The sequence below is a fragment of the Bactrocera oleae genome, chromosome 5 (genome assembly GCF_042242935.1).
Source record: "Bactrocera oleae isolate idBacOlea1 chromosome 5, idBacOlea1, whole genome shotgun sequence".
Classification (NCBI taxonomy): domain Eukaryota; kingdom Metazoa; phylum Arthropoda; class Insecta; order Diptera; family Tephritidae; genus Bactrocera; species Bactrocera oleae.
Genome location: NC_091539.1, coordinates 58,403,006 through 58,427,664, shown reverse-complemented (window position 1 = coordinate 58,427,664; position 24,659 = coordinate 58,403,006). Strand labels below are relative to the sequence as shown.

The 24,659-nt window shown below is 35.3% G+C and overlaps 10 protein-coding genes across 13 annotated transcripts; 5 read left to right on the top strand and 5 right to left on the bottom strand.

Annotated features, from left to right (window-relative positions):
* Positions 1–110: 110 nt before the first annotated feature.
* LOC106626499 (UPF0184 protein CG14818) lies at positions 111–836 on the top strand. Its single transcript, XM_014246314.3, has 2 exons — positions 111–399; positions 455–836. The coding sequence occupies exons 1-2, from the start codon at positions 285–287 to the stop codon at positions 688–690; spliced, it is 351 nt and encodes a 116-aa protein (XP_014101789.1). The 5' UTR covers positions 111–284; the 3' UTR covers positions 691–836.
* Positions 752–2,334, bottom strand: LOC106626471 (WD repeat-containing protein 18). The gene is made up of 2 exons (XM_014246290.3): positions 1,455–2,334; positions 752–1,398 (listed from the first exon to the last, which is right to left on the bottom strand). Exons 1-2 carry the CDS (start codon positions 2,205–2,207, stop codon positions 838–840), a joined length of 1,314 nt encoding a protein of 437 aa, XP_014101765.2. The 5' UTR covers positions 2,208–2,334; the 3' UTR covers positions 752–837.
* Positions 2,335–2,398: 64 nt separating this feature from the next.
* On the bottom strand, positions 2,399–4,597 carry Rtca (RNA 3'-terminal phosphate cyclase). The gene is made up of 2 exons (XM_014246298.3): positions 3,397–4,597; positions 2,399–3,337 (listed from the first exon to the last, which is right to left on the bottom strand). Exons 1-2 carry the CDS (start codon positions 4,470–4,472, stop codon positions 3,319–3,321), a joined length of 1,095 nt encoding a protein of 364 aa, XP_014101773.3. The 5' UTR covers positions 4,473–4,597; the 3' UTR covers positions 2,399–3,318.
* Positions 2,426–3,395, top strand: LOC106626491 (tRNA (guanine-N(7)-)-methyltransferase). Its single transcript, XM_014246304.3, has 3 exons — positions 2,426–2,568; positions 2,654–3,161; positions 3,228–3,395. The coding sequence occupies exons 1-3, from the start codon at positions 2,474–2,476 to the stop codon at positions 3,330–3,332; spliced, it is 708 nt and encodes a 235-aa protein (XP_014101779.2). The 5' UTR covers positions 2,426–2,473; the 3' UTR covers positions 3,333–3,395.
* A 119-nt stretch (positions 4,598–4,716) lies between the features above and the next one.
* LOC106625499 (cyclin-L1) lies at positions 4,717–6,814 on the bottom strand. Its single transcript, XM_014245325.3, has 4 exons — positions 6,170–6,814; positions 5,711–6,101; positions 5,195–5,640; positions 4,717–5,127 (listed from the first exon to the last, which is right to left on the bottom strand). Exons 1-4 carry the CDS (start codon positions 6,700–6,702, stop codon positions 4,893–4,895), a joined length of 1,605 nt encoding a protein of 534 aa, XP_014100800.1. The 5' UTR covers positions 6,703–6,814; the 3' UTR covers positions 4,717–4,892.
* Positions 6,815–7,118: 304 nt separating this feature from the next.
* Positions 7,119–8,712, top strand: LOC106626708 (delta(3,5)-Delta(2,4)-dienoyl-CoA isomerase, mitochondrial). Of its 4 annotated transcripts, XM_070110362.1 has the most exons (5): positions 7,198–7,271; positions 7,459–7,503; positions 7,597–7,774; positions 7,830–8,454; positions 8,530–8,712. In XM_070110362.1, the coding sequence occupies exons 2-5, from the start codon at positions 7,461–7,463 to the stop codon at positions 8,623–8,625; spliced, it is 942 nt and encodes a 313-aa protein (XP_069966463.1). In that variant the 5' UTR covers positions 7,198–7,271; positions 7,459–7,460; the 3' UTR covers positions 8,626–8,712. The 4 variants fall into 4 exon arrangements, with proteins under 4 accessions (XP_014102003.2, XP_036232010.2, XP_014102001.2 ...); XM_014246528.3 differs by lacking the exon at positions 7,459–7,503 and having other exon boundaries at positions 7,119–7,271; XM_036376117.2 differs by lacking the exon at positions 7,459–7,503 and having other exon boundaries at positions 7,172–7,311.
* Positions 8,704–9,957, bottom strand: LOC106626699 (transcriptional adapter 1). The gene is made up of 2 exons (XM_014246511.3): positions 8,924–9,957; positions 8,704–8,862 (listed from the first exon to the last, which is right to left on the bottom strand). The coding sequence occupies exons 1-2, from the start codon at positions 9,763–9,765 to the stop codon at positions 8,736–8,738; spliced, it is 969 nt and encodes a 322-aa protein (XP_014101986.2). The 5' UTR covers positions 9,766–9,957; the 3' UTR covers positions 8,704–8,735.
* A 104-nt stretch (positions 9,958–10,061) lies between these two features.
* Dnaaf5 (Dynein axonemal assembly factor 5) lies at positions 10,062–12,935 on the top strand. The gene is made up of 4 exons (XM_014246475.3): positions 10,062–10,985; positions 11,053–12,407; positions 12,465–12,674; positions 12,747–12,935. The coding sequence occupies exons 1-4, from the start codon at positions 10,189–10,191 to the stop codon at positions 12,872–12,874; spliced, it is 2,490 nt and encodes an 829-aa protein (XP_014101950.2). The 5' UTR covers positions 10,062–10,188; the 3' UTR covers positions 12,875–12,935.
* Positions 12,864–13,527, bottom strand: mRpS14 (mitochondrial ribosomal protein S14). Its single transcript, XM_014246493.3, has 2 exons — positions 13,353–13,527; positions 12,864–13,297 (listed from the first exon to the last, which is right to left on the bottom strand). The coding sequence occupies exons 1-2, from the start codon at positions 13,416–13,418 to the stop codon at positions 12,974–12,976; spliced, it is 390 nt and encodes a 129-aa protein (XP_014101968.1). The 5' UTR covers positions 13,419–13,527; the 3' UTR covers positions 12,864–12,973.
* A 262-nt stretch (positions 13,528–13,789) lies between these two features.
* Positions 13,790–18,441, top strand: Naa15-16 (N-alpha-acetyltransferase 15/16). Its single transcript, XM_014246242.3, has 7 exons — positions 13,790–14,081; positions 14,523–15,011; positions 15,087–15,874; positions 15,981–16,344; positions 16,410–16,473; positions 16,539–17,191; positions 17,973–18,441. The coding sequence occupies exons 1-7, from the start codon at positions 14,025–14,027 to the stop codon at positions 18,192–18,194; spliced, it is 2,637 nt and encodes an 878-aa protein (XP_014101717.2). The 5' UTR covers positions 13,790–14,024; the 3' UTR covers positions 18,195–18,441.
* The last annotated feature ends 6,218 nt before the right edge of the window (positions 18,442–24,659 follow it).

Sequence of the window (24,659 nt, the reverse complement as noted above, 5' to 3'; positions counted from 1 at the left end):
GTTATTGAATTTTACTATTTAGGTTCCAAATCGCATACGTAATGAAATTCTTATTCTATTTATAAACGATAAGAAAAATAAATGTAATATTTTTATTTATCAAAAAAATATAATGAACTCCAAATTAAAACTTTTAAAATAATATTACTCCGGAATTAATTATTAAGCCTTTGTTTGAATGTACCTACCGAACTGACATATTCATTAGTGAAAAGAGAGAAGAAAAAAAACGTCAACAAAGCTAACTGGTGCAAAACAAAGTAGATTAATCATATTGAAAAGGAATGGAGAAGTCAGCTGACCAAAGCAGCAACAAAGTATACAAAATGACTCCTAAAAACATCGACGATCCCGTGGACGCCAATTCCGCTTCAAAAGCAGACGAATCTGATCTGAGAGGTATGGACGGAAATTTTTGAAATGAAATGTTAAAAAACGCTTATTAATTATACAGAGGTTGAGGATGTAAACGAGAGCCTGGATGAACTAACTCGTGCTCTTGATTTTTTTGAGCAGCGCACTGATGATATTATTGCTCAGCTAAGAGTTCTGCTAGACTCTAATCGTGAAATACGTCAACAAATAGCACAGGACAAGGAAAAAGAAACAATTGCGGCTTTGGCAGCAACAAATATCAGTAGCAAAACAGAAAACAACGATGCTGATGAAAATACCAATGTTGGAGATTAAGATGCGCTAAATGGGCACATCGCAACGGAAGGTGTACACAAAAGTATTAGAGGCCGTGAAATTGTCGTTTACATTTGCTTGCTTTTGTTTAATTTATCTTAAATTTATTCGTTTTGACAACAATTATAAGAGTAGTACAAACTAAAGTTATTTTTTTGCTTCCAATAATTGTTTCGCGGAGACTTCAAATAATTGTTTATTAACAAGTTTTAAATGTTGTACTTCGGCCCTTAATCGCTCAATCTCTTTTGCCGCTTCCTCATCTGTCGCCGTAGCAGTAGGGGTGTTATTGGTTGATGCTTTGGAGGTGGACGGCTCATCTTGATCGAAAGGATATTCTGATGTATTCCAATATTCATAATTGGTATCAGCATTTGCTTCAGTGATTAAAACTTCTATGCGTTCTTGTTCATCAGCCTCAGGTGGGTCTAGCATGCGTCGCAGATTGCCACTGAATTTTTTGGGTGGTTTATTTTCTGGTTTAAATATATCTGGGTTGGAAAGTCGTAGTTTTACATTTGTTACAGGTCCTTTATGCTGCATACGCTTTATCAGCTGTCTACTGGTAACGTCCCAAATACATACTTGTTCGTCTTGACCACCAGATACCAGGGTTCGGCCATCAAATGATAAAGCCAAACAAGTAACTGCGGTGCCTTCTTTATGTCCTTTAAAAATATTAGAGTGCTCTTTTTCTACATGTAATTCCTATCGAAAAATCAATTGTTAAATAATGAAGTATTTAATATAACATTTTGTATTACCTTGTTTCCGGCCGCAGCATCAGTATTAAATTGGTAAATATTACCGTCGCCTGTGCCAACGTATACAGCGGTTTCTAAAGTATTTGTAATAACGCTGTGTAATGATTCAGCAAATACGACATTCAAAAGCAAAGCCCCAATTAGCAAATCATAAATTTTGCAGGTGCGATCCAATGACACGGTTATCATATGCGCACGAATACCACCAAATCCTATATGTACATCTGTTACTGGCAGACCGTGATCGGTGAAGGTGTACACTGGTGTTTGATTGTCGTCGTCCCGTGCACACACAGTTGTCAAATTCCATAACATTACACTACCATCTTGACCAGCTGAAGCAAAATGTGAATCTTCATCGAAACGAATGCAGTTAATGGGCTGGAAATGCTTTGAAATTGTGTTTAGCATTTTACCAGATGGTAAATGCCAAATATAAATGTTCTCTTGTATCGCAGCAACAAGATAAAGCATATCGGGTGAAAGCGCCATCGAATTAGCGCGACCAGGTAGCACAAAGCGAACAGAAGTAACTTGTTGTTGTGAGTTAATTGGCCAAACATGGAGAAGAGGTTTAGTACTATTAGCTGCTAGGATGTAATGGAAATCAAGTACGGATATAGCGCGTGGTTGTATCACACCACCTGCTTTGTACACCATCAAGTTAGTCCCCGTTTTGTAGTCCCATGCTGTAATAGACGCTTGTGATTCGTTCGAGTCACTGGTGAAAAGTACTTCCACAAGTTCAGCCATTTAAAATGCACTACAACTACATAAACTTTTGTTTATGTTATTTCTAAATTTTAAGATTTGTTTTAACTTTAATAGTTAAACAGAGAAACGCACTCCTTTGCCACTTTACTCCACACGTGTTTTTGTTTACATTGCCACACGAAATGTCAAAAAGTGACATAAAGTACGGTCTCCGTTGAAACGTGCGTATCTTTTTGTTTATGAAGTGCTTCTTGCACACGGCTATTTGGTTTATGATTTGGAAATAGTCTTGAAACAAACGAAACATGGTTCAGGAAACAGGCAGTATATCACTGCCACAAAAGCGATATTACCGGCAAAGGGCGCACTCAAATCCAATTGCTGATCATTGTTTCGACTAGTAAGTACGCTACACCTACATACATACATATGTATATTTCATTCAAAAAATATTATATTTAATCAACTTTATTATATTATCACAGCCCCGCACATCCGGATAATGTTGATTGGCAAGAGTTGTATCCAAATATAACATCTGACCAAAGTGTCGAATTCGCAGATATTGGCTGCGGGTATGGCGGCTTTCTTGTTACTCTTGGTGAAATATTTCCCGACCGATTTGCAATCGGTCTAGAAATTCGTGTAAAGGTTTCCGATTATGTTATGGATCGCATAAAAGCGCTTCGCACTTTGCATCCAGGAAAATATAACAACATAGCTTGCTTACGTACAAATGCCATGAAGTATCTACCAAATTATTTCCGCAAGTCACAATTAGACAAAATGTTTTTCCTTTATCCTGATCCACATTTCAAGCGCGCTAAGCATAAGTGGCGTATAATAAATCAAGCACTCCTCTCGGAATACGCATATGTATTACGAAAAGGTGGACTTGTTTATACAATGACTGATGTTGAAGATCTTCACAACTGGATTGTGCTTCATATGGAGCAACATCCTCTCTACGAGAGATTACCAAGTGATGAGGAGGTAAGATTAATTTTTTTTCTTCTTTTTCTGTATATGGAACAATAGAGTTGTATTTATTATTTTTAGAAAGCCGATCCAATTACACCAAAACTATATCAGAGTAGCGAAGAGGGTGCAAAGGTTGTGCGTAACAAGGGCGACCATTTCTTGGCAATATTCAGACGAATTTAGAATAGCTAAATTTAAGTAAAGTCTCGTTTTTATAATTTAAAACCAATAAATACATTAGATTTACATTTGTTTGTTTTCATATCCAATGCCTTGGCAAGATAATATGATACGACTATTTGATTCGATTTCTTCAACGTCAAACTTAGCGCCAGTCATTAGATTGGCGACATGCATGGCCGTACGAGTGTGTTGGGTGAGAGGTGTTGTAAGTATTCTTGATATCCCATGAGCAAGAGCCATATATATAATTATCTGGTCCTGCACATGACTGTCTACACAAATTTCACTCTTCAAATATTTCGCTAATTCATCAGCTGCACTTTTTCCCAAAGCATAACCATCAACTTGCCGTTCGCCCAACGCAGATGATCCGATGATACATCCTTCTGTAGTAACCGCTTTCAAAATTACACCAGAACCATTATCACGAGCCATTTCTAAACTTTCTTGGTATGCTTCCAATTGTGGCGTATTTCGACATATTTGTTGCAACTCTCGTTCTGCAGCCTGTTTCATATCTTCCGCTATACGCAATGGTAACCTGCCTGCTACGAAACACCAACCACATACTTCACTCACAACACCGAATTTAACTAAATTCACTGCTTTCAAACTGCGTACAGCCGGAACTAGTACTTTACAATGCCCTCCTCCACGAGGATAATAGCCGCGCTTGAATAAATCAAAATCAAACGATATTCCAAACCATTCCAAATTTGGACGTAAAACTTCTGTCATACTATCCACTTGTGGGGCCATACCCACATTTGTTCCTCCTATTACATCCAATTCTGACTTGCTGGCTCCAAATATCAATACAGGCAGTGCCGCCTGCAACACTAATGCAACGCTCGCAGCTGTTCGTGTATCCACAGTATATCGCCCAGAGGTAATGTCGCCTGGATAAAACTCTACCTCAGTCGATTTAATATGATTGCCCTTAACGCGTGCTCCCGTTATATTTTGCAAAAGATTCAAACCAAATAAATGCTGATTGGAAAGCCCTGGATTAGGACGATTGGCACGTATGTTTGTAACTCTGATAGGCCGGCGAAGAATGCAACTCAAACTAAGTGCATTGCGCAGTATCTGCCCACCACCTTCCAAGTAACTACCATCAATTACAAGAGCTTCTGACATAACTTCGCTGTCTTGATTACTTTAAGTTTAAGCTATGTGTTTTCTTACAAAATATGTTTCAATGGAATACTAACTAGGACGTTTGATGTTTACAAATCTGTTGATATTTTATTCTTTGACAATTGACCATTAGAGTTGCCATGAGAATTAAATTCCGGCGTTTTGTTTTTTACGAAACATACACCCTTTAAGGGAGCAAATAAAGCTTGGATAGTTTCGAAGACCCAGTAAATATACAAGTTGCTTCGCTTTTCAAAAATGAGGTGTTTATTATTGATATCTTGTTACATATAATATTAAGTTCGCCACTATTATTGATTATAATAAAGAGTAAGTGAACAAAAGCGAATTAAACACAATGCATATGCATATATAGGATCGTAGTCACAAATCTACATAGGTACATAGGTGAGAACATTTTTACCTCTTACGATCGCGGGAGCGTTCATGATCGCTTGACCGATGCTTCTGACCACCGCGATGTGATGATCCTCGATTCGAATATCCGTGATGATGTTTACTGGAATAACCATGATGATGCTTGCTGGACTCCTTATACTCCTGATACTTGTCCCGTTCACGATATTTATCACTGCTGCTCATACGCTCCTTATTGGAATAATAATCATTACGATCATGTTCTCTGGATGATTTCCTGAAAGCATGCAACAAAGCGTAGAATAATAAACGCAAGTAATATCATTTTTTTTTTTAAATGTTACCTTTTGCGATGTTTTACGTGTGGTGAGCTCGATAGGGATCGTGAATAATGTCTGGACTTCTTCTTATTCTTATTTGATGGTGGGGAGCGTGAGCGACTACGAGAACGATGCGATTTCTTGTTTCGGCTTTTATAGTCGCCAATACCATTGGAAGCGGAACGTGAGCGACTACGTGAACGTGATGTGAATTTGGGTGAACGCGAACCTCGAGAACGAGATCGGGAACGCGAACGAGAGCGTGAATCCTTATCTGGTGATTTATTTTCTGTTGGCAATGGCAAGGGTATTGCCCGTTGTATGAACCCACCCCAAGCATTATGTGAGCCGTTATTGCGATCTACTGTGGTAACTGCCGGCGGAGTATTTTGCTCCTTGTTTTTATTACGAGATTCCATATACCGTTTTTTTAATTCCTCCACGGCAGCGTCTAGCTTTTCGACATTTGGCTGTAAATATTAGGAATAGGAACTCTATAAATGACTCTATACTGTTTTTTTTTTATTTATTATTTCTCACCTTAGCTCGCATATATAACTCCATTATACGGTAACAAATATCAACTATATGATCTTCGCTTACTCGAAATATTCCAAACCATGGTGGATTATTTGGCAAGGGGATTACGAGTTTTCGTGCACTCAAGTATATGCAAGCACAAGCAATAGTTTCTGGTTGATAACGCATAAATACATCTGTGCGCAGTGAATCGTTCATGAAATTCCACGACATTTGCATAAGTTTCTCATGTTTTTCATACTTCATGACTTGCAAATACATGACAATAAGTTTATGCGGATGTTTGACGTGCACACAAAAACCCAATTCTTTTAGAACTCGTCGTTCCGCTTTTATAACTTGTGTTTTTAGATTTGTATATGTTTGGTCTAAAATCATTGGCGCTATGTCCCTGGGAACAAAAACATATATATTTACATAAAATATATTATGAAATCTTAGGCATGTAAATGTACTTACTTTTGAGCGCGCACTTGTTTAATATGATGGAAAACATTTATAACGTCTCGTATACGGCGTGGGGCTTCTTCAATTTTAGACGCCAAGCAAACGCAACTCATTGCAACAGTTTCCATGTTGTATCGCACAAAACTTTTCGAATAAAAAAAGCGTTGAAAAATAACCTGTCCTGTTGCCATTGCGACTTGAGGCAATTTAAGTAATATTCCTGCCGTTTGTATTAACTCGCAACCCAGTATACGTAAATCTTTCTCCGTCTCTGGATCTAAGCCATCGACATGCGATGGAGTCGCATTGAGCTTTGATTCCGGGATAAGACTGTTTTCCAACGTTAGTACAATTTTATTAAAGAGTCGTGGGTATGCTGGTTTTGCAGTCAATTCGGATTCAGCACCACTTGCGCTTGGGCCTGCAGCAGTGGCAGATCCACCAGATACAGAGGCTGTTGTGTTAGCCACATTGGATGTGCTTGCAGAGCTTGTCATCTTGACTATGCTTGCTTTAGTTTGATGATACACTTCGACAACTACCATTTGAATTTGTTTTTAACATTTGTGCCAAAATAATAAAATATAACTAATTAAAGAAAATGCAAACTGGAGCACAATCACACCACAAAGTTTTACTGCTAAAACATTATGACATTTCTTAGAGGGTGATACATAAATTTCAAAACATAAAAATGTTTTAATTACTAGCTTAAATTTTTATTGTAAATGTTTATTAAAAATTATGTTAAAAAATGTTTACAAATAGCTTCTTGTTTTGAAGTAATTAACAATTTTCCTTTTGGTATTAATTGAAAATGGTTTTTAATTTTTACACTTACAGCAGAGAACGTATATTTTATGTTATAACTTTTCGTGTATCATATATGATGTATGCTATACGCAGAGAATGTAGATTCGTATATTTTACATTCTCTGGCTATACGTTCTCTGCTTACAGGTGCGAACTCATGTGTAGTAAATTGGCAACGCGCTCATAAGCGCTGGTATCAGAGAATGCAGATTATTTTACATTCTCTGCTGGAATTTCCACAATAAATCTTTGCTGTTAACAATTCCTCTATTCTTTCTTCGATCGCGGCGACAAAAGAATGGTAATTTTGCCAAAATTTATTTAAACGGATTCCCAAAAAGGTTAATAGGCACAATCGGCTGATACATTATCGAAGTTTTACTGTACACCAAGTGATAGATTTCTCTCAATACCACACAATAACATTTCATTTTGATTTAGTTCTTTGTTAAATTAATAAAACGTCGCTTATTTAAATTTTACTAAAGGTATGGCATTAAGAGCATTTGGAAATAAATATTTTTCGCCTTTCGGTAGGTATATCCAGATAAGAAGTTCAAAGTCCATACCATAAAACTTTTTTTGTATTGTTTATATTCACAAATATTTGTATGTATATGTTATAGCTTTACGGACTGCTGTTATCACAAAAGTGGAGCGCAACATGAGTAGTACCATTTTGCATAAACATGATGGAGATTTGAAATATCATACACTAAATATCAATACACCAAAACAATTTGTTTACCATGTCGAGCTTAATCGACCAAAACAATTAAATGCTTTCAACAAGGACCTGTTTGTGTAAGTACATAAGTATACATAGTGGTGCTTGTACTTAATTTATTTATGTTCTTAGTGAAATTAAAAAGTGTTTTGAGAGCCTTAGCACCAATCCTGACTGCCGCGTGATTGTTTTATCAGGCTTAGGAAAACACTTTAGTGCAGGACTTGATTTAGTCGATGGTATGAAGTTGAGTCAAGAATTAGGTGCGGTTGATGATGTAGCACGAAAAGCAGCTTTGCTAGAGAACACAATTAAACTCTATCAAGATTCGATATCTTCTTTGGAAATATGCCCCAAGCCTGTTATAACAGCTGTACATTCGGGTTGCATCGGCGCAGGTGTTGACCTTATAACTGCTGCAGATATACGCTATTGTAGTGAAGATGCATTTTTCTGCATTAAAGAAGTTGACATTGGTATGGCCGCAGATGTAGGTGTATTACAACGATTACCAAAAGTCGTGGGGAATGAGTCATTGGCACGGGAACTTGCCTATACTGCGAGACGTTTTGGTGCTGCCGAAGCTCATAGCTTCGGTCTGGTTAGCAAAGTTTATCCATCCAAGGAAGCTTGTGTCGAGGGTGCATTGGAATTGGCTGCAATCATCGCTGAGAAAAGCCCAGTGGCAGTGCAGGCCACAAAAGCAAATATAATTTACTCAAAACCTAGACCAAATCAGGATGGTTTAGATCATATAGTAAGCAAGACACAATTTTCATATACACACTTATGCTATGATAATTGACTTTCGAAAATTTTAATCCTCTTTCAGCGACAAACGAATAAGTTAAACTTGCAATCCGAAGATTTCGCCACTGCAGCTGTAGCAGCATTAACCAAGGAACAACCAACATTTTCAAAATTGTAAAAGCAAAAGTGATTCATTTTTTAAGCATAAAGTTTTTTAAACTAAAATTTAAAATAAATGAATGAAAAAAAATGTATATACTATAAATTATATGTATTTTATTTATAAAATTAGTGTAACATTTGCGTCAGTCGCTCCATATTAATAGAATATACTGAGTGTGATGCAATAACATTGTGATCGTTGAAAGCTCGTTGCGCATCCTTCAATGTTATGATTTCACGCCTTTGTGGCTCACTAAAATTAATTTACAAATAGTTGTTAAATTGTTGCAATGATATTTCACATATGTACTTACATTTCTTCACAAGCGGATAAGAAAACTCCGTCTTCATTTGAACGACGCATAAAATTCGGTGAAGTAATTTCTTTATCAAGTTCTAATGGTCCATCATCAATTTTTTGTCTCGTAACTGTATTCCGCAGAGAAGGGTCTTTTAATGGTGCACCAACATCATAGTAAAACGAACCATCGCAAGTTACTTTATAATGTTTACGATTCATTACAATCGCCGATATAAGATTTTTTAAGAGCACCTGCACTGCCATTGCCACATACTCAGCCACATTGTCTTCGACATTAGTTAATCCCACTTCCCAAGCACCAATAAGAAAACGGCCCAACACAAAACCCGCATCGGGCAGAAACAGCTCTTGTACACAATAACGTTGTGTGGGCAATATTTGTACATTAGCATCGGTTCCCGCCGTGGGCTTAATGCATTCTAAATTGTCTTCAACTATGAAGTCAAGAAAATCATATGGTTCGAAAGTAACACGATCACTGACCGCTCTTGAACTTCTTTTGCGTTTACGACTACGACTGCTGCTACTACCACCACTAGCGGTGCCAGTTGTACTGCCTGCAGGACCGCTATTGTTGTGTGATACGAAAAGTGACGGTGACTGTTCTGGTGTTTGAAATGCGTCGATTTTGTTTAGTATAGTAATCAGAAATTGATTGTGTAAGTGCATTTTATCGGGCGTAAGAAATTTTCTTGATTCACTATCAAATTCTTCTTTGGACCATTTATAACGAAACCACAACTTCATGTTTGCCAAATATTTATGGGCATTTTCACCCAAAGCGCCAAATAACGCCGTTTTCGCCGCAACGACTTTATCGCTTAAATCACTCATTGCACTTCTTTAATTTTGTTAGGTGTTTAATAATGCAATTTGTTTATTGTTTATAAACATGTATGATGTCGCCTATTTGTCACTATTATTATTGTAAACCTGTTTATTATTAATCAGTTTTCGTCGTTATACGATTGCAGGCAGTTGTTGATAAAGGATTTGTTTCAAATTGATCAGCTGATTAAATCAGAGCTGCCAGATTACGCTGTGTCAATTCGGGCATGCACAATTTATTCAATTGAGAATGACTATTTAAACCGATGGCAGTATTTTAATGTGAATATTTTGCAAAAACAAAAACAAAGCAAAACAAACTTGAGAAGGCGGTAACATGTCACCTAGCAACATATTTTTGCTTAAAAATCTAGTAATTTCTGATTATTTATTTTCAATAAATATTTGACAAATTTTGAATAGCACAAGATGTCTTTAAACATGGAGAAAATGTGTAGCAACCTGCAGTCGGATGAACGCCGAACCAAGCTTTCAGCTTTGAATCTCATACAAGATCATTGTGAAAATGAATCTTATGCACAATTGCATTGTATATTCGATGAGATCTACTTACATTTGCTAAAATGTTATTCCGATCGTTTCGAGAGTGTGCGCGAAAAGGCAGTGCTAACGGTAACCGAATTTGTAAATAAATTGCCCCCAAATGACTTCCATTTAATGAATATCATATCAACCTTGGTGGAGCGTATGGGACAACAGGAGACCTTAGAGTCAAGTGAGGAAATACGTTTGCTCTACATACAACAATTGTTAACTCTCATACAAAAGTATACGGGTACGGGAAATAAGCGGTCACTCCAGGAGTGCTATACTGAAATCGTTTCCGTTTTGGCGAAAGCCTTGCGGGATGCTTACCCTGCGGTACAGAGAGAGTCAAGTGCATGTGTGGTAGCGTTAATGAACGCTGCGGACACATTGGCAATACAACCATTTATTGAAAAATTGACAAAACCACTTTATGGCATGTTAAATCATAAACATTCGTTAGCCCGTATATCAGCTGTGGAGGCCATTGGTCGTTTGGCGTTGCATGTAGATCCGAAAAATGACACTTTATCTCACTTGATAATGGAAGTGTCACCGTTGTTGATGGATGGAATGCCACTCGTTCGTCGCGAATGTGGTCAACTGGGCATATTGTTAGCTTTGGAATTAAGAGATCGTTATTCTTTTTTCGACCGCATTATACCTTTTATATTATGTTGGTAAGCAATTTGTCCTTTCATAAAGTTATTTACTGAATAATAATATAATTAATAATTGCATTAACAGTTTAAAAGATGATTCACCGGAAGTGGTAGATTTAATACGTCCGCAATGGATTAAATGTGGCAAGCAGTATTACGATGAAAATGAGGAGGAATTAAGCAAACAAGAAATTGGCGATTTGCCTGTAAAAAACTATCCACCCGGCGTTGAACGCCCTACAATTGGTTGTCGAGCAATAGTGCAACGTTCACTACGCCTACTAAATTTAATCACGCGCGAATCGAACGATTGGAAAGTTAATGTGCGCCTTCATTCTCTTAAGTTGCTCTATCAGTTCGTACTACATGCGGAGGCAGCAATGACTGCAAAATTCTTCGAAATTTATGGCGATGTTGCACGCGCCTGTCGTGATCCTGACACTATTGTGTCTACTGAAGCTATGAAAGTTGCCGATTTAATGGGCCGACTATTCTCTTATGACGATTGGATCGAACATGGATTCGATGGGTTGGCAAAAAATGCCAAAGAGGGATATTTGAAATGTTTTTACCAAATGTTTACTGCTAGCTTAGACAGCAAGATCGAAGATATAATTCGTGTTTCTGAAATGTTAATTAATATAGAGTTTTCACAGACGCTCAAACCAGAAGTCCAATTGTATGTACTGAAATTGATTGAAACTATATTGTCAAAATCAGAGGTAGTCGGAGAGCAGCTCGAATATGATAAACTCGTTTTAAACTCGTATGTAGCGACTATTAAAGTTATGGCACTATCATTTGACTCTGAGCAAACGAATGCTGTAGAACTGCAAGATTTAGGTCAACATATACTGACTAAACTGGCAGAACGCCAAAAAATCACTGTTGACGTTCTACATGAAAACTATTTTGTCAGCGCCTTAAATTATGTAGAAAATCTAGATGCGTCGCTAGATGATTTGACCGAGCCCATTATACTGTTAAATGGTTTGATCAATATAGCTAAATTACGCGCAACATATCTGCAACAATTGCAAGATAAAATAATCTTAGTCTGGAAGAATTGTGATGATTCTGCTAAAGTGAAGATTTTCACTAGCATATCTGTTGTTATGCTACACTGGACTGAAACTATTAATCGACAACTGTGTGAAAGTACAGAACTCTTGCAGACTTTTGTACTATCAGTAATAGAACCACATTTGCTTTGGCATGCCGGGGCAAATGCAGAAGCAATGCGCTCCCTGGCCATGGCTACATTATGCGCTATGTCGCAAGGTGCTGTTGAAGAAGCTCGTTTAGTGTTGCCAGGATGCGTTGGAAAATACATTCCGAGTTTACTAGAAGATCGTTCGGTCGCAACTCGTCACTACTCAGTAAAGTGTCTGTTCAATTTTGGAGAAGTAGATGTGGAACAATTGAAACCAATTGCTTACGGTATGTATTTTAAATTACTTTTTGTAATACAACAAGTTTAATTTATAATTTTTACAGCTACCTTGCAGCGGTTAGATGATCCATCTGCTGGTATACGTGAATTAGCTGCGATGGTCATACCAAAATTAAGTCCTAAATTTAACAAAAGTAAGGACGAGAAAGATGGTTTTGAACACGAAATTTGGGAAACATTCATTAAAAAAGCGTTAGATATGATGTTTTTGCACTACGAAGGACCTGAAGTTCGCTTGCAAAAGTCAATAATAGGTAATTATTGAATATAATAGATATGAAATACATATATACCAGGAAACTAAGACATATTTACTTGTTTAATAGCGTCTATCAACTTGCTTGCGGAAAAATATCCTGAAATATGCAAAGACAGGTATAAGCGTACTGTGGCCATGTCATGTAACAGCTTAAGCCTGCAGGAATTGAAATCAGAACTACCAATTCTAGTATAATTCATTTTAAATAATTGTATTATTTTTTAAATACATATATATATTAAATTTATTTACAAAATATTACTTCATGATAATTGAAAGAAAATCTGCAACAATTTACCACATGGCGCGCTGTACGCCCGACAATTTGTTATAATCAGCCAGGTGTCGCCATACGATACGACTTAGACGATATCTGTGTACAATACCTCGAGAACGTGAAGTAAGTGCGCAACGTTCACGTACACGCACCAAAGACGAATCTCTAGGGAAGGCAGCAATCTCGACGTCAGCTACTTCACGTAATTCTATAGGTAGGATGTCATTTTTGCGTAGAGCATTTACTCGTAGTCGCTCTTTGGCATTTTCAGCCACACATTTACGCCTCTTAACATCGCGTATCATACGCCAATCGGCATATTTGGTGCGCACTTGCTGGAGCTGTTGAAAAGTACTTTCAATTAGTTTATAATGTCAAAATAAACTTTTTACTTACACCACAGCCAGCAATTTGTACACTTTGGCATACAAAAGTGCCAATTTTGTTGGTCAATTGATTCATGCTTCCTTGCAATTATCTCTGGAGTTTATTATTCAATTGGTATGAACAGCTGATGCGAGTTCGCAGATAGATCTGTTCGATATATCTGTGCAGTTACATTTCAGTGGCCGTATAAATTGTGTTTAGATGCCATATTTAGAAAATATGAAAATTCGCTTTTTTGTTTCTATACAGAGTAAAAAAAGCAAAATGAGACTGATTTTGTTATCAACGATTGACAGAATTCAAATTACAGATGAAGCACATTTTCGAAATCAAAGAGCATAAAAGAAAAATTGTTTCAAATAATTAACTTAAATATTGAAGTCTGGCATAAAAAGAACTATAAGTCAATTGCTCGTTTTGACAATTCTACCTTCATATCTAATTGAACTATTTGTGCGTGTGTGTGTCCAATACTGCTCTGTTTGCCTTCTTCTTCTTTTCTGTCGAGCACGGATCGACATCTCAATTTTGCTCGTGGTCAAGCTTCCACGGAACTTTTGTGAAAATTTTCACCGTCCGTGGCGAAAATTTCTGTGAAGGATTGGTGTATTCCGTTTGTATTAACGTAGATAGTGCAAATAGTGTGAAGCTTGTAAGTTTGTTAAAAGTAAAGTGTGCAAGATGCCTTCCAGCGATCCACTGCCGCCCAAAGAGAGTGCGCTCTTCAGGAAGCTGCTGGTAGGTGCAGAAATATATGGAAGTTTCATAGATGTACTATATTTCAAATGCTCATAAATAGCATACAAATAAAAGTTTATCATTAAATGGAATTTTCCGTCTAAAGCGGCATCAAAACTATTTCCATTGACATACATGTTTCTACGAGTCATCCTTGAACCGCGGGTTTTGAAAAAAGTTGTAGTACGTTTTCCTAATATGATTTGGTACTGTATTAACTGTAACGATTTTATTTAATGAATAGGATAAATAAAATTTATAGGAATAAGTTAGGAATATTTGCGTGCAAAATATTGTCAAAACATAACCTCAAATGCGGTTAGCGGGTGAATAATGGGGTGCAGAGCTATTATAATGCGAATTTTTCAAATTTTCTCTTAATAATTGACTAAAAATTTGATATAATACATAATTATTCTATTCAATGATTTTTATTTTTAGAAATGTTACGAAATGAAGCAGTACAAAAATGGTTTGAAACTGGCAAAGCAGATTCTATCAAACCCCAAATATGCAGAACATGGTGAAACGTTGGCGATGAAAGGTTTAACACTTAATGGTCTGGGACGCCGGGAAGAGGCGTACAAATATGTACGCCTAGGACTGCGCAGAGATCTACGTTCCCACGTTTGCTGGCATGTATACGGTTTACTGCAGCGCAGTGATAAAAAGTATGATGAGGCAATTAAATGTTATCGTAATGCATTGAAATGGGAAAAGGATAATCTGCAAATTCTTAAGGATCTGTCCTTGCTACAGATACAAATGCGTGATCTAGAAGGTTATAAGGAAACCCGCCATCATCTATTTACACTGAGACCTTCGCAACATGCTAGTTGGATTGGTTTTGCTATGAGTTATCACTTAATTGGAGATCTGGAAATGGCCAATAGTATTTTGGAAACCTTCAGCCAATCACAGGCATCTATAGTATGTAGATTAATGAATTGATCTTAAATATTACCCCCATTAATTTATTTTGTTATATATATATTTTACTGGTAGGAAACACATGACTATCGCCATTCGGAACTTTTATTGTATCAAAACCAAATCCTCGTAGAAGCCGGTAATCTTCAGCGCGCCCTCGAACATTTAAAACAATACGAGAGCCAAATTGTTGATAAGCTGGCGGTGCAAGAGTCAATTGGCGATCTGTATATTAAACTCGGACAACCCGAATTAGCAGTACCTATTTTTGAGGAGTTGATTCATCGAAATCCCGAGAACACACTATACTATTCGCAATACTTTGCAGCTCGTCAATTCACGGAACCCGCAGATAAGTTAACTGCTTTCAAAAAATTTGAGGAAATTTACCCGCGAGCTATGTGTCCTAAACGTTTGCCATTGGATGTGGCAAGTGGCGATGCATTTAGGTCGGCACTTGATTCTTATCTACGTCGTGGTTTGCGTAAAGGCGTACCGCCATTATTCGTAAATGTTCGTGTATTACATCGTGTGCCAGAAAAGGCATCAATTATCGAACAACTAGCCTTACAATATTATGAAAATTTGACACGTTCGGGGCACTTCTCGAGAGAAGATGCCGATGCAAATCTACCTGTGGAGCCGGCGTCAGCGCTGGTATGGACTGCTTTGTTTTTGGCACAACATTATGACTACAAACGCGACACAGAACATGCCCTAGAATACGTAAACGCGGCTATTGATCATACACCCACGCTCATTGAGTTATTCATGACCAAGGGACGTATCTACAAGCACGCTGGAGATCCCGTGGAAGCCTATATGTGGATGGATGAAGCGCAGAGTATGGACACCGCTGATCGGTGAGTTTGAGTTGATTCAAGTAATTTCAGCTAAAATTAATTTATTTATATGGATTTTATATTTTTATTTCGTTGTAATACAATATTTTTTATTTAATTGCCACAGCTATATCAACTCAAAATGCGCCAAATATATGCTGCGCGCCAATATGGTCAAGGAGGCTGAAGAGATTTGTTCGAAATTCACACGTGAGGGTGTTACTGCCATGGAGAACCTAAATGAAATGCAATGCATGTGGTTCCAAACGGAATGTGCACTGGCTTACCAGCGCATGGGTCGTTGGGGTGATGCACTGAAGAAGTGTCATGAAGTGGACCGTCACTTTTCGGAGATTATAGAAGATCAGTTCGACTTCCATACATACTGTATGCGCAAGATGACGTTACGTGCGTATATCGGACTATTGCGACTAGAAGATGTGTTACGTCGTCATCCCTTCTATTTCAAAGCGGCAAGATGTGCCATAGAGGTGAGTAAAAATGTGAAAAGGACATACTTTGTTCAAATGTATTCATTTCCGAAATTTATTTTTAGGTGTACATACGCTTATACGATAAACCACTTAAATCGGAAGAAACCATTGAAGAAATTGATTCTGGTATGAATTATGTTTACTAAGTATTTAGAATATTTAAGTTAACTTAATTTTATATATACTTGCAGAAAATCTTCCGCCATCGGAACTGAAAAAGTTGCGCAGCAAGCAGCGCAAAGCCAAGAAGAAAGCCGAACTTGAAAACGCACAAGCGGCACAAGCGCAAGTCAAGCGCGAGCAACATCAGAAATCCAAGCAGCAAGCAAACCAAGAAGCCGATCCAGAAGCGCCGCAATTGGATGAGCTTATACCAGAGAAGCTAGAGCGACCGGATGATCCACTCGAAAAGGCTATTGAATTTCTGAAACCGTTACAACAATTGGCCAAAGATCGTATTGAAACGCATTTATTGGCATTCGAGATATACTGCCGCAAAAACAAGCTTCTCTTAATGTTGCAATCCATTAGACGTGCTATGGCAATCGATGCGACGCACTCATCGGTACACGCTTGCATAGCTAGGCTAGCGCAGGCATTGCCCAAGCTGACAGCTAACACCGAGTTGAATGCGAGCATTAAAATTGTTATCGACAAGGCCACCAAAGAACTGATAGGTACAAAGAGTGTACAACAACTTAACGAAGAGTTTGTGGTGCAAAAAGATGCTTCCATGATGCATCTCTACGAAGGCGCACGCATCATGTATGAACTGGAGCCAAGTAAACGGGATACCGCCATCAACTTGATTACCTCATACGACTTAAATAAAGTTAAACTTGAAGTGAGTAGTGTAATAGTGATGTCAATTTGCCAAATATTTGAATAATTATACCCTGAACAGGGTATATAAGTTTGCCACGATGTTTGTAAAGTCGGAGAGTATAAAGCTTATATATACAAATGATCAGCGTGACGAGCTGAGTCGATTTAACCGTGTCCGTCTGTCTGTCTGTCCATATATACAATATATACAGCGTATTAGTCCCTCAGTTATCGATCTGAAATTTTGTACACGCCCTTTTTTCACCAAGAAGCTGTTCAAACTGAACAATCGGAATCAAGTGCTTGCATGGGAATTTTTTTTATTTGACGAGCTATCTTCATATAATTTGGAATGGATCATTGTCCAAGGCAACGGTACAATCTCCGAAGAAACTGTTCAGATCGGATTACTATAGCTTCTGGCTGCCATACAAACTGACCTATCAAAATCAAGATAAATATCTCTTTATACCCTTTTATACTAGAAGAAATGCACCTGTGAAGGGTTTTATAGCTTCGGTGTAGCAGAAGTTAACCTATTTTCTTCGTTATTTTCTTGTTATTTTGTTGTCTTTTTTTCTTGTGGTTTTTTTTTCTTGTTTCTGTTTTCTTTTTTTTGTTTTTTTTTTGTTTTATTTTTTGTGCTTTTTTTTTTGTTTTATTTTTTTTTTGCTTTTTTTTTTGTTTTATTTTTTTTTGCTTTTTTTTTTGTTTTATTTTTTTTGCTTTTTTTTTTTTTTGTTGCTTTTTTTCTTGTGTGTTTTATTAATATACCCTTTTATTTTATTCTTCTTGTAAAGGAAGCCTCAAAAATCTACGAAGCGCTGCATGACGGTGTTTTCGGCGATTGCGATGCGGAATTGAGTCTATACCGTGCTAAATGTCAGCAACGTTTCAAATATGCACGTCTTTTTAAGGACATTGTGGACGCACCAAACGCCGTTACCAATGAGGATAACCATGTGGATGAGAAGACAAAACCGAATGCTATATCTGCTGATGTGAAGACTGCGGATTTGTAATACATAACTGCAATATGCATATGATATGCAAAACAATTTTAAAAAATATTTACAATAACAAAAGGAGCAAGAGCGAAACAATATCCAGCAGCCGTAACACCAATTAAATCAATAGATAATATTCTAGTTACCAACATTAATAAATTCACACGCATACACACATCAATTAAACGCTGAAATTTAAAAGTTTAATCTGAATAAATGTCTTGACTAACAATCTACAAAGTGAAGTAGGGAAAAATGAAAATGCTCGAAAATTGATTATTGCAAAAAACATCCGAGGAAACATTATATCAGCGCTTAACTCATGCGCAAATTAGCAATTACAATAAATACAATTATAAAACAGATTTCACTTATATGCATACATAAATACATACAAGCATGCATAGTTTACTATATGGTACGGTTGTAGTAAAATAACAGTAACTATGCATATATAACTCGAAACATGATGAAGTGGCTCAAGTGTATGTGAGTACGCCACGGGTGCGCAATACAAAACAGTAAAATAATTACAAATTCATAAAATGTCTGCGAATTGTCGAACGCTATCTATTATTTCTCAAACCAAATGCATATTATATTTCTATTAACAATTTTCACATTTTAATTTTTCTACGCTGAAGTTTGAGGCTGACAAAGCGCCAAACTGTGTTACGAAGTTATTAATATTGTTTTATTTCCGCACTAAACTGAACTAATTGTTATCGCCTCTAAGCATTATTTTACAATGGCACGTAAACTTTTGTTTTTATCTTTTTTTATAGTTGGAGAAGCTACAAAATTGAAAAGCATAAAATTAAAAGCAACTTTGAAACGCACTAGCGCTTCTAGTTCAATGAATGAAGGAGCTGCCAGTTAGCTTTTACATTACGCTATTAAAGAAAAATTTGTTAAAAACGCAGTGAAAATGCATTATGATCAGTATTTGTGTGCAAATCAGACAAAAAAATAAAATAAAAAAAATTAATAAAAAGCAAGTTACAAAAAATAAAGCAAAGGGTTGAAAAGACACTAGAGCAGTTAAATCATTGGTCGAGCGCAACAATAAAACTAAAAACAACAACAGAAATATTATTTTTTCCAAACATATTATGCATAGCTCATTCCTATTTTTATGAATATACATACGTTCATATATACGTGCTACGTACGTATTAATGGCTAGGAGTGATTTCTACAGGCGAGCTAATAAAAAATCCTAACAAAAAGTTGTTGCGCTGCACATTTATTACGCAAAATAAATTAACTAATAAATACCGAATATATTAACAAATTTAGTATTTACTAAAATAAAAGCATCGCATTAGAAATCTTTGTTTTAAACTAATTTATAACTACTCAGCGTACATAACCTGCGGGCGCATCGACTATTTTCAGTGTTTCCTTTTTTTATAAAATGCAAAAAACAATTAATTTTTACTTATTTACAGTAGCTCGTGAATAAATAAAATAGTATGGTAGACACAATGAAATATAAATTAAAAACACAACTAACGCCGTGTTTGATTAAAACGCAATTTTGTCTAAATAAAAATCAGGTGAGTTACAGCGAGTAAAGAATTTAGTAAGTTCATTTCGGACGAATTATTTTAAATAAATGAAGAAGTGACATTTGTTTCCGTTTCTCATTTGCTAGCTGTTAAATGCAACGAGTAGCTTAATTGCAGCAAGTAATGGGTGGAATTTAAAAAATTAATGCAATTTAAATCAAGTGCAAATCATTAATTTTAAATAAAATTTTGCTAGTATATTAGTAAAATTTTAGATAATAATTGCCTTAACTAATTTAGTAATCACCTTTTTTTTATTCAAAAATCCATTCGAATAACATTTTGCTAATATATTAATATTTTCCATGCTGACAGTAACCCTACTTCCGTTTCCTAACTGTTCTTTAACATCAACGAGTGAGCCAAACAGCTGAAGTCAGCAACTGCAATTCGTTCTTTATCGCAAGTGAATTTCTTTGATGTGATGTGTTAATGTTAGAATTAAATGAAATAAGTGATAATTTTTGTGATGTGATGTGAAATAATTAAGCTTTTTTCTTCAATTATATATAGTAGTTTGTTTAAAATATTTATTAGTTTTACTTAAGCAGCAAGGCATATGAGTGTCGAAAACATGCGCAATCATTGTGTGACTTCTCTGAAGTTTGTTTTGGTAAACCTTTTCATGGCTACAAGTTCTTGTAATCATGTGCAAAATATGCGTTTAAAGAGAGATACATATGTATATGTTAAGTTTGAAGTGTGCATGCTCGATCGCATTTACACAGGTGATTTGCTCCTCATTCTAATGTGTATGTATGCGTCTATCCATTTGCAAATTGTTGGTAAGTTTTATTTTCCAAAATTATTAACTATTTGAACTAATAAATAGTTTCAACTCTATTTAAGCTAGAATCTCAAAGTATATATTTCGTATATGGTAAAAATTTTAGCTAGATAATAATTTTTTTTTGTTATGAAAAGTATATATCGAGTGCTTATCTATCGATATTTCAAAAAATTATATCTGAATTGGCTAAATTTTGTGGGGTGTAGTTTTTAAATTTAAATATGTTTTTTGAACAACGCTGAATAAAAGTGTTTCCGAAAATATATAAAGATGTGCGAATGATATGAAATTAAGAAAAAATTATAATGAAGCATTTTTTAAAACTATATATTGCATTTAAGTGGTTGCAAGATTGCAGTTATACTTTTTTTTTTACAACTTAAGTTTTAATAAAACTTTAATAACAATAAAAAAATGAAATAACAGAAAATAAAAAATAAATTCTAAATCATTTGAACTTTTTGCTGTTATTGTCACAAAATTGTTCGCTGGCTGGATAAAAAGTTTTTCCAAGTGCCTTTTTAATTGTCTGTGTATAGTTCTGTTCATAATAATAGTGAATTATGTCAATTAAGAATGAGTAAGAATAATATACTTTCTAAGTGTAATACAATTTTAATTCAAAATATTTATGGATTCGTAGTATCCGTATAGTAATTTTATATCCAAATATATTTATAACTTTTTTATGTTCTTTTGAAACGATTTCAAAAGTAAGTCAAAATGTATTTTCATAAAAATAGCAATGAAACAACAAAATGCTTTCAATTTATAAAATTTATTTATAAATTTATTTACAATTTATTTAAAAACAAAAAATTTCGGTTGTTAGCGAAAATAAAAAATTAAACAATCTAACATTTAATGCAACTTTGTTTGAACGTAATTTTTTTGTCAGCTGTTATATATTTTCAGAATTTTTTCTATAAAATCATACCGGATCAAAGCGGACTGACAAAAAAACATTTTCACTTATTTTTATACAAATCTTTATTATTTCCTTCAAAATAGACTCCTAAGTTAATGCATGCCAACGCTTTGATCAATTTTTAATACACTTGTTATAAGCTGCGACTGTGACCTCCTTCAGTGACCTTAGCGAATTTTGGTCTTTTTCCGGTTTCGGCAAATTTTTGGAGCGCCGTTCGTTTGGTTTTTGGATAATTTCGACGTCATACATACATAAACCCACCATTTCGTCACCAGTAATGATGCGTTTGATAAATGTAGGATCCTTAGCTACGTTGCTAAGCCTCTCTTCTGCGACCTCTACCCGACATCTGTCTCACAAACTTGCTATTGCCATAAAGTAGACTCCCTTAAACACTTACGCAACATTTTCATGACACCGTAACCGTGATTCCATTGGAAACACAAAATTTCAAGCAAACTTTTTGTTCAATATTTTCCATTGTACCCACTACTTGACATATGATCAAGCTTCCAACCAGTTATAATGAACAAAAAAATGTTGTATCAACCTAGGAAAAAAAAATATTATTACCAGTCCGAGTCAAATTTGATCACATGATCGTCTTATAAGGGCGAGTGTGGTGCAGTGTAATAATTAAATTGAAAATAACAATGCGAATGAGTAATATTATTTAAACTAAACTAAGCTTATGCAAAAAAAACAAAAAAAAAACCATCACTATTTTGTGTTCAAACGAAAATTTTGGAAATGCATTTAATACCAACAAATAACGTACATAACCGCACAAGAAATAATATTACGCATATCTGTACATTAATCATATTGAAAAATCAACTGTTTGCAAGTGCAGCAAATTGTTCAGTTCAACCGCATTTACCAAGGCAACAACACAGTCCACTCAATACGATAATTTATTGCTGCCACACAATCGGTTGTAGGCTTACGGTCTTTAAATCGCCCATACGCATCCATTTCCACTTCCTAGATACGTACATATGGCATTTACTTCTACTTATATAATATATATATACATATATATGTGTATATGAGTATATCTATAAGTGTGGCGTTCATCGGGTTACTGTTGTAACGTAGCGTGTAATTATTGTAATTATGCATTAATGGCTTAATTGACAATAAAATCTCATTTAATTTAATTATCCTTCTCATTGTACATACAAACATCACAGCTGCATTTAATCTCAGCCAAAGTTGATTAAAAACATATTCACGCTACAAATACATCCCTACCTATCATACTACAATTCATTCTTTACACTCGATTTCATTTTGGGCGAGAAGGTGCAAGGGATCTCTTTTGTTAGCGTTTCAGCTAATTTATGAGTGAACTGTTTCAGTGTAATTCGATCCTTCTGCTATATTCTATTAAAATGAATAAGCTGTATTTGCGTTCGATCGACGATCAACGAAATAATTTCTTAACAAACCAGAAAACATTCTCAACATTAATTAGATTATTAATCAGAAGTAGATTTCATCGTCTCTGTTTCTTTTCTATAATTTTCTAGGATTTTTTTCTAGAATAAAAAATTTATAGAAACTTAGAGAAAATTTTATAAAATTAAATTCTTTATATATTTATGTATATACTATACCATACAATTTTTTAAGAATTTCTTTGAAAAAACTGCAGATATTACCGAGCCCATATAGCAGCTCACAATCAGACTCAGCATTTTGCTTAATTCTGGAAGCCGCAATTTTCATCTAAAATGAAACGAGGTTGGAATTTACTTGTATTATATGTATGTCTCTTTTCCACATGAACTTAAATGCTATAAAAAAATAGACAGCTGAATTTTTTACAGCATTCAAAACATAAACACCTATTTTTAGTCTTATTTTTCGCTTTTTCTTTAATTTCTAATATTTCGGTTTAAGGTTCATATAGTGCGTAGTGTTATGAAGAAAGTAACGGCCAAATTTCAAAATGATTGGTTGAAAACTTTTAAAACCATCGTTTAAGTGAGTTCAAAAATAGTCATTTTGAAAAAATCTCACGTTCAAATATGTATCGATTAATAAAAAGTTTGAATAAAATATTGCATTTTTTATATGAAAAAAAAAAATTGAAAATAGAGCGTTTTTCGCTCAGCGAAACGCATGTAACCGCTTAAGTTAAATTTTTGTAGAATTTCTTCACTAAGTACGACCAAAGAATTATAGTTTTGGGTGCCTAGATTTCAAACGGTTTTAGCCGAATAACTTCAATTCATGTCTCAACCTTTAATGACAACGTCGATTAAATATTCCTCAACTGTATAATTCATTATGCCAACAATTATCGAATCACCGCGTAGACCAAATCATTAATTATTAATTTCTTTACTTTCCTTTGATTAATTGTGTGCTCATGTCATGGAGAAATTTGTGTCAATGGACACACACGCACCGTGCATAATTGAATGTGACAGCAAACGGTTAATAATTCCGTTCCAAGCGCATACCCCTGCACGCCTGCCTATCAAACGTGCCTTTCACATTCATACATATATACTTATATATATATACATCCATATACATTGCATATTAATTTGTTGCGCTACAAAATACCTGCATAATGCTTGCCACTGTTTGTATTAAATACATATTCATTATGTTGTTATGCAGTTAAGCCGCATTTGCCTCACCACTTCGCTGTCGATCGCTTCACAAATAGGAAACGGTTTGAAGTTGGATACTTGGAGGATTTGCAGCACAACCGCTCAATTAACTCAAACACACAAAGGGGAAAACGGAAATCATAAATTGAAGCAAATTCGCTTCCTGTTGTTTCGCTAAGATGCTTTGTGTTTACATTCAAATATACTTGTATGTTTTTCAGTACGCACAAATGTACTTACTCGTAAATGAGCATCGTAATGAATTTGTAACAGAAAACTAGATTTCACATGCAATTAAACATTAATGTTGAAAGAGACATGATACTAAATTGATAAAGACACATTATCATAATGTAATATATATTATTGGATATTGTAGATTTTATATGTATATTGGAAAACTATTGCTTATTAAAATTAAATTGAATTTTGCTGTCTTTAAGGGTGGAAAAAGAATTCGAAAACCGAACTTTTTTATTTCATAAATTTTTAGTAAAACTAAATAAAAATATGTTCCTATGAAACTTCTAACGCATTCTATTATTATAAGCCAGCAAAGTG

Coding starts and splice junctions, on each gene's coding strand:
- LOC106626499 (XM_014246314.3), top strand. CDS start 285: ATGGAGAAGTCAGCTGACCAAAGCAGCAACAAAGTATACAAAATGACT. Junction 400..454: donor AGACGAATCTGATCTGAGAG/GTATGGACGGAA, acceptor TTAATTATACAG/AGGTTGAGGATGTAAACGAG.
- LOC106626471 (XM_014246290.3), bottom strand. CDS start 2,207: ATGGCTGAACTTGTGGAAGTACTTTTCACCAGTGACTCGAACGAATCA. Junction 1,399..1,454: donor ATGCTGCGGCCGGAAACAAG/GTAATACAAAAT, acceptor ATTTTTCGATAG/GAATTACATGTAGAAAAAGA.
- LOC106626491 (XM_014246304.3), top strand. CDS start 2,474: ATGGTTCAGGAAACAGGCAGTATATCACTGCCACAAAAGCGATATTAC. Junction 2,569..2,653: donor GCTGATCATTGTTTCGACTA/GTAAGTACGCTA, acceptor ATATTATCACAG/CCCCGCACATCCGGATAATG. Junction 3,162..3,227: donor GATTACCAAGTGATGAGGAG/GTAAGATTAATT, acceptor TATTATTTTTAG/AAAGCCGATCCAATTACACC.
- Rtca (XM_014246298.3), bottom strand. CDS start 4,472: ATGTCAGAAGCTCTTGTAATTGATGGTAGTTACTTGGAAGGTGGTGGG.
- LOC106625499 (XM_014245325.3), bottom strand. CDS start 6,702: ATGGTAGTTGTCGAAGTGTATCATCAAACTAAAGCAAGCATAGTCAAG. Junction 6,102..6,169: donor AAACAAGTGCGCGCTCAAAA/GTAAGTACATTT, acceptor TTTTGTTCCCAG/GGACATAGCGCCAATGATTT. Junction 5,641..5,710: donor AGTTATATATGCGAGCTAAG/GTGAGAAATAAT, acceptor TAATATTTACAG/CCAAATGTCGAAAAGCTAGA.
- LOC106626708 (XM_070110362.1), top strand. CDS start 7,461: ATGGCATTAAGAGCATTTGGAAATAAATATTTTTCGCCTTTCG. Junction 7,775..7,829: donor TTCAACAAGGACCTGTTTGT/GTAAGTACATAA, acceptor TTATGTTCTTAG/TGAAATTAAAAAGTGTTTTG. Junction 8,455..8,529: donor AGGATGGTTTAGATCATATA/GTAAGCAAGACA, acceptor ATCCTCTTTCAG/CGACAAACGAATAAGTTAAA.
- LOC106626699 (XM_014246511.3), bottom strand. CDS start 9,765: ATGAGTGATTTAAGCGATAAAGTCGTTGCGGCGAAAACGGCGTTATTT. Junction 8,863..8,923: donor TTATCCGCTTGTGAAGAAAT/GTAAGTACATAT, acceptor AATTAATTTTAG/TGAGCCACAAAGGCGTGAAA.
- Dnaaf5 (XM_014246475.3), top strand. CDS start 10,189: ATGTCTTTAAACATGGAGAAAATGTGTAGCAACCTGCAGTCGGATGAA. Junction 10,986..11,052: donor ATACCTTTTATATTATGTTG/GTAAGCAATTTG, acceptor TTGCATTAACAG/TTTAAAAGATGATTCACCGG. Junction 12,408..12,464: donor ATTGAAACCAATTGCTTACG/GTATGTATTTTA, acceptor TAATTTTTACAG/CTACCTTGCAGCGGTTAGAT.
- mRpS14 (XM_014246493.3), bottom strand. CDS start 13,418: ATGAATCAATTGACCAACAAAATTGGCACTTTTGTATGCCAAAGTGTA. Junction 13,298..13,352: donor TACAAATTGCTGGCTGTGGT/GTAAGTAAAAAG, acceptor ACTTTTCAACAG/CTCCAGCAAGTGCGCACCAA.
- Naa15-16 (XM_014246242.3), top strand. CDS start 14,025: ATGCCTTCCAGCGATCCACTGCCGCCCAAAGAGAGTGCGCTCTTCAGG. Junction 14,082..14,522: donor CGCTCTTCAGGAAGCTGCTG/GTAGGTGCAGAA, acceptor TTTTATTTTTAG/AAATGTTACGAAATGAAGCA. Junction 16,474..16,538: donor CATTGAAGAAATTGATTCTG/GTATGAATTATG, acceptor ATATACTTGCAG/AAAATCTTCCGCCATCGGAA.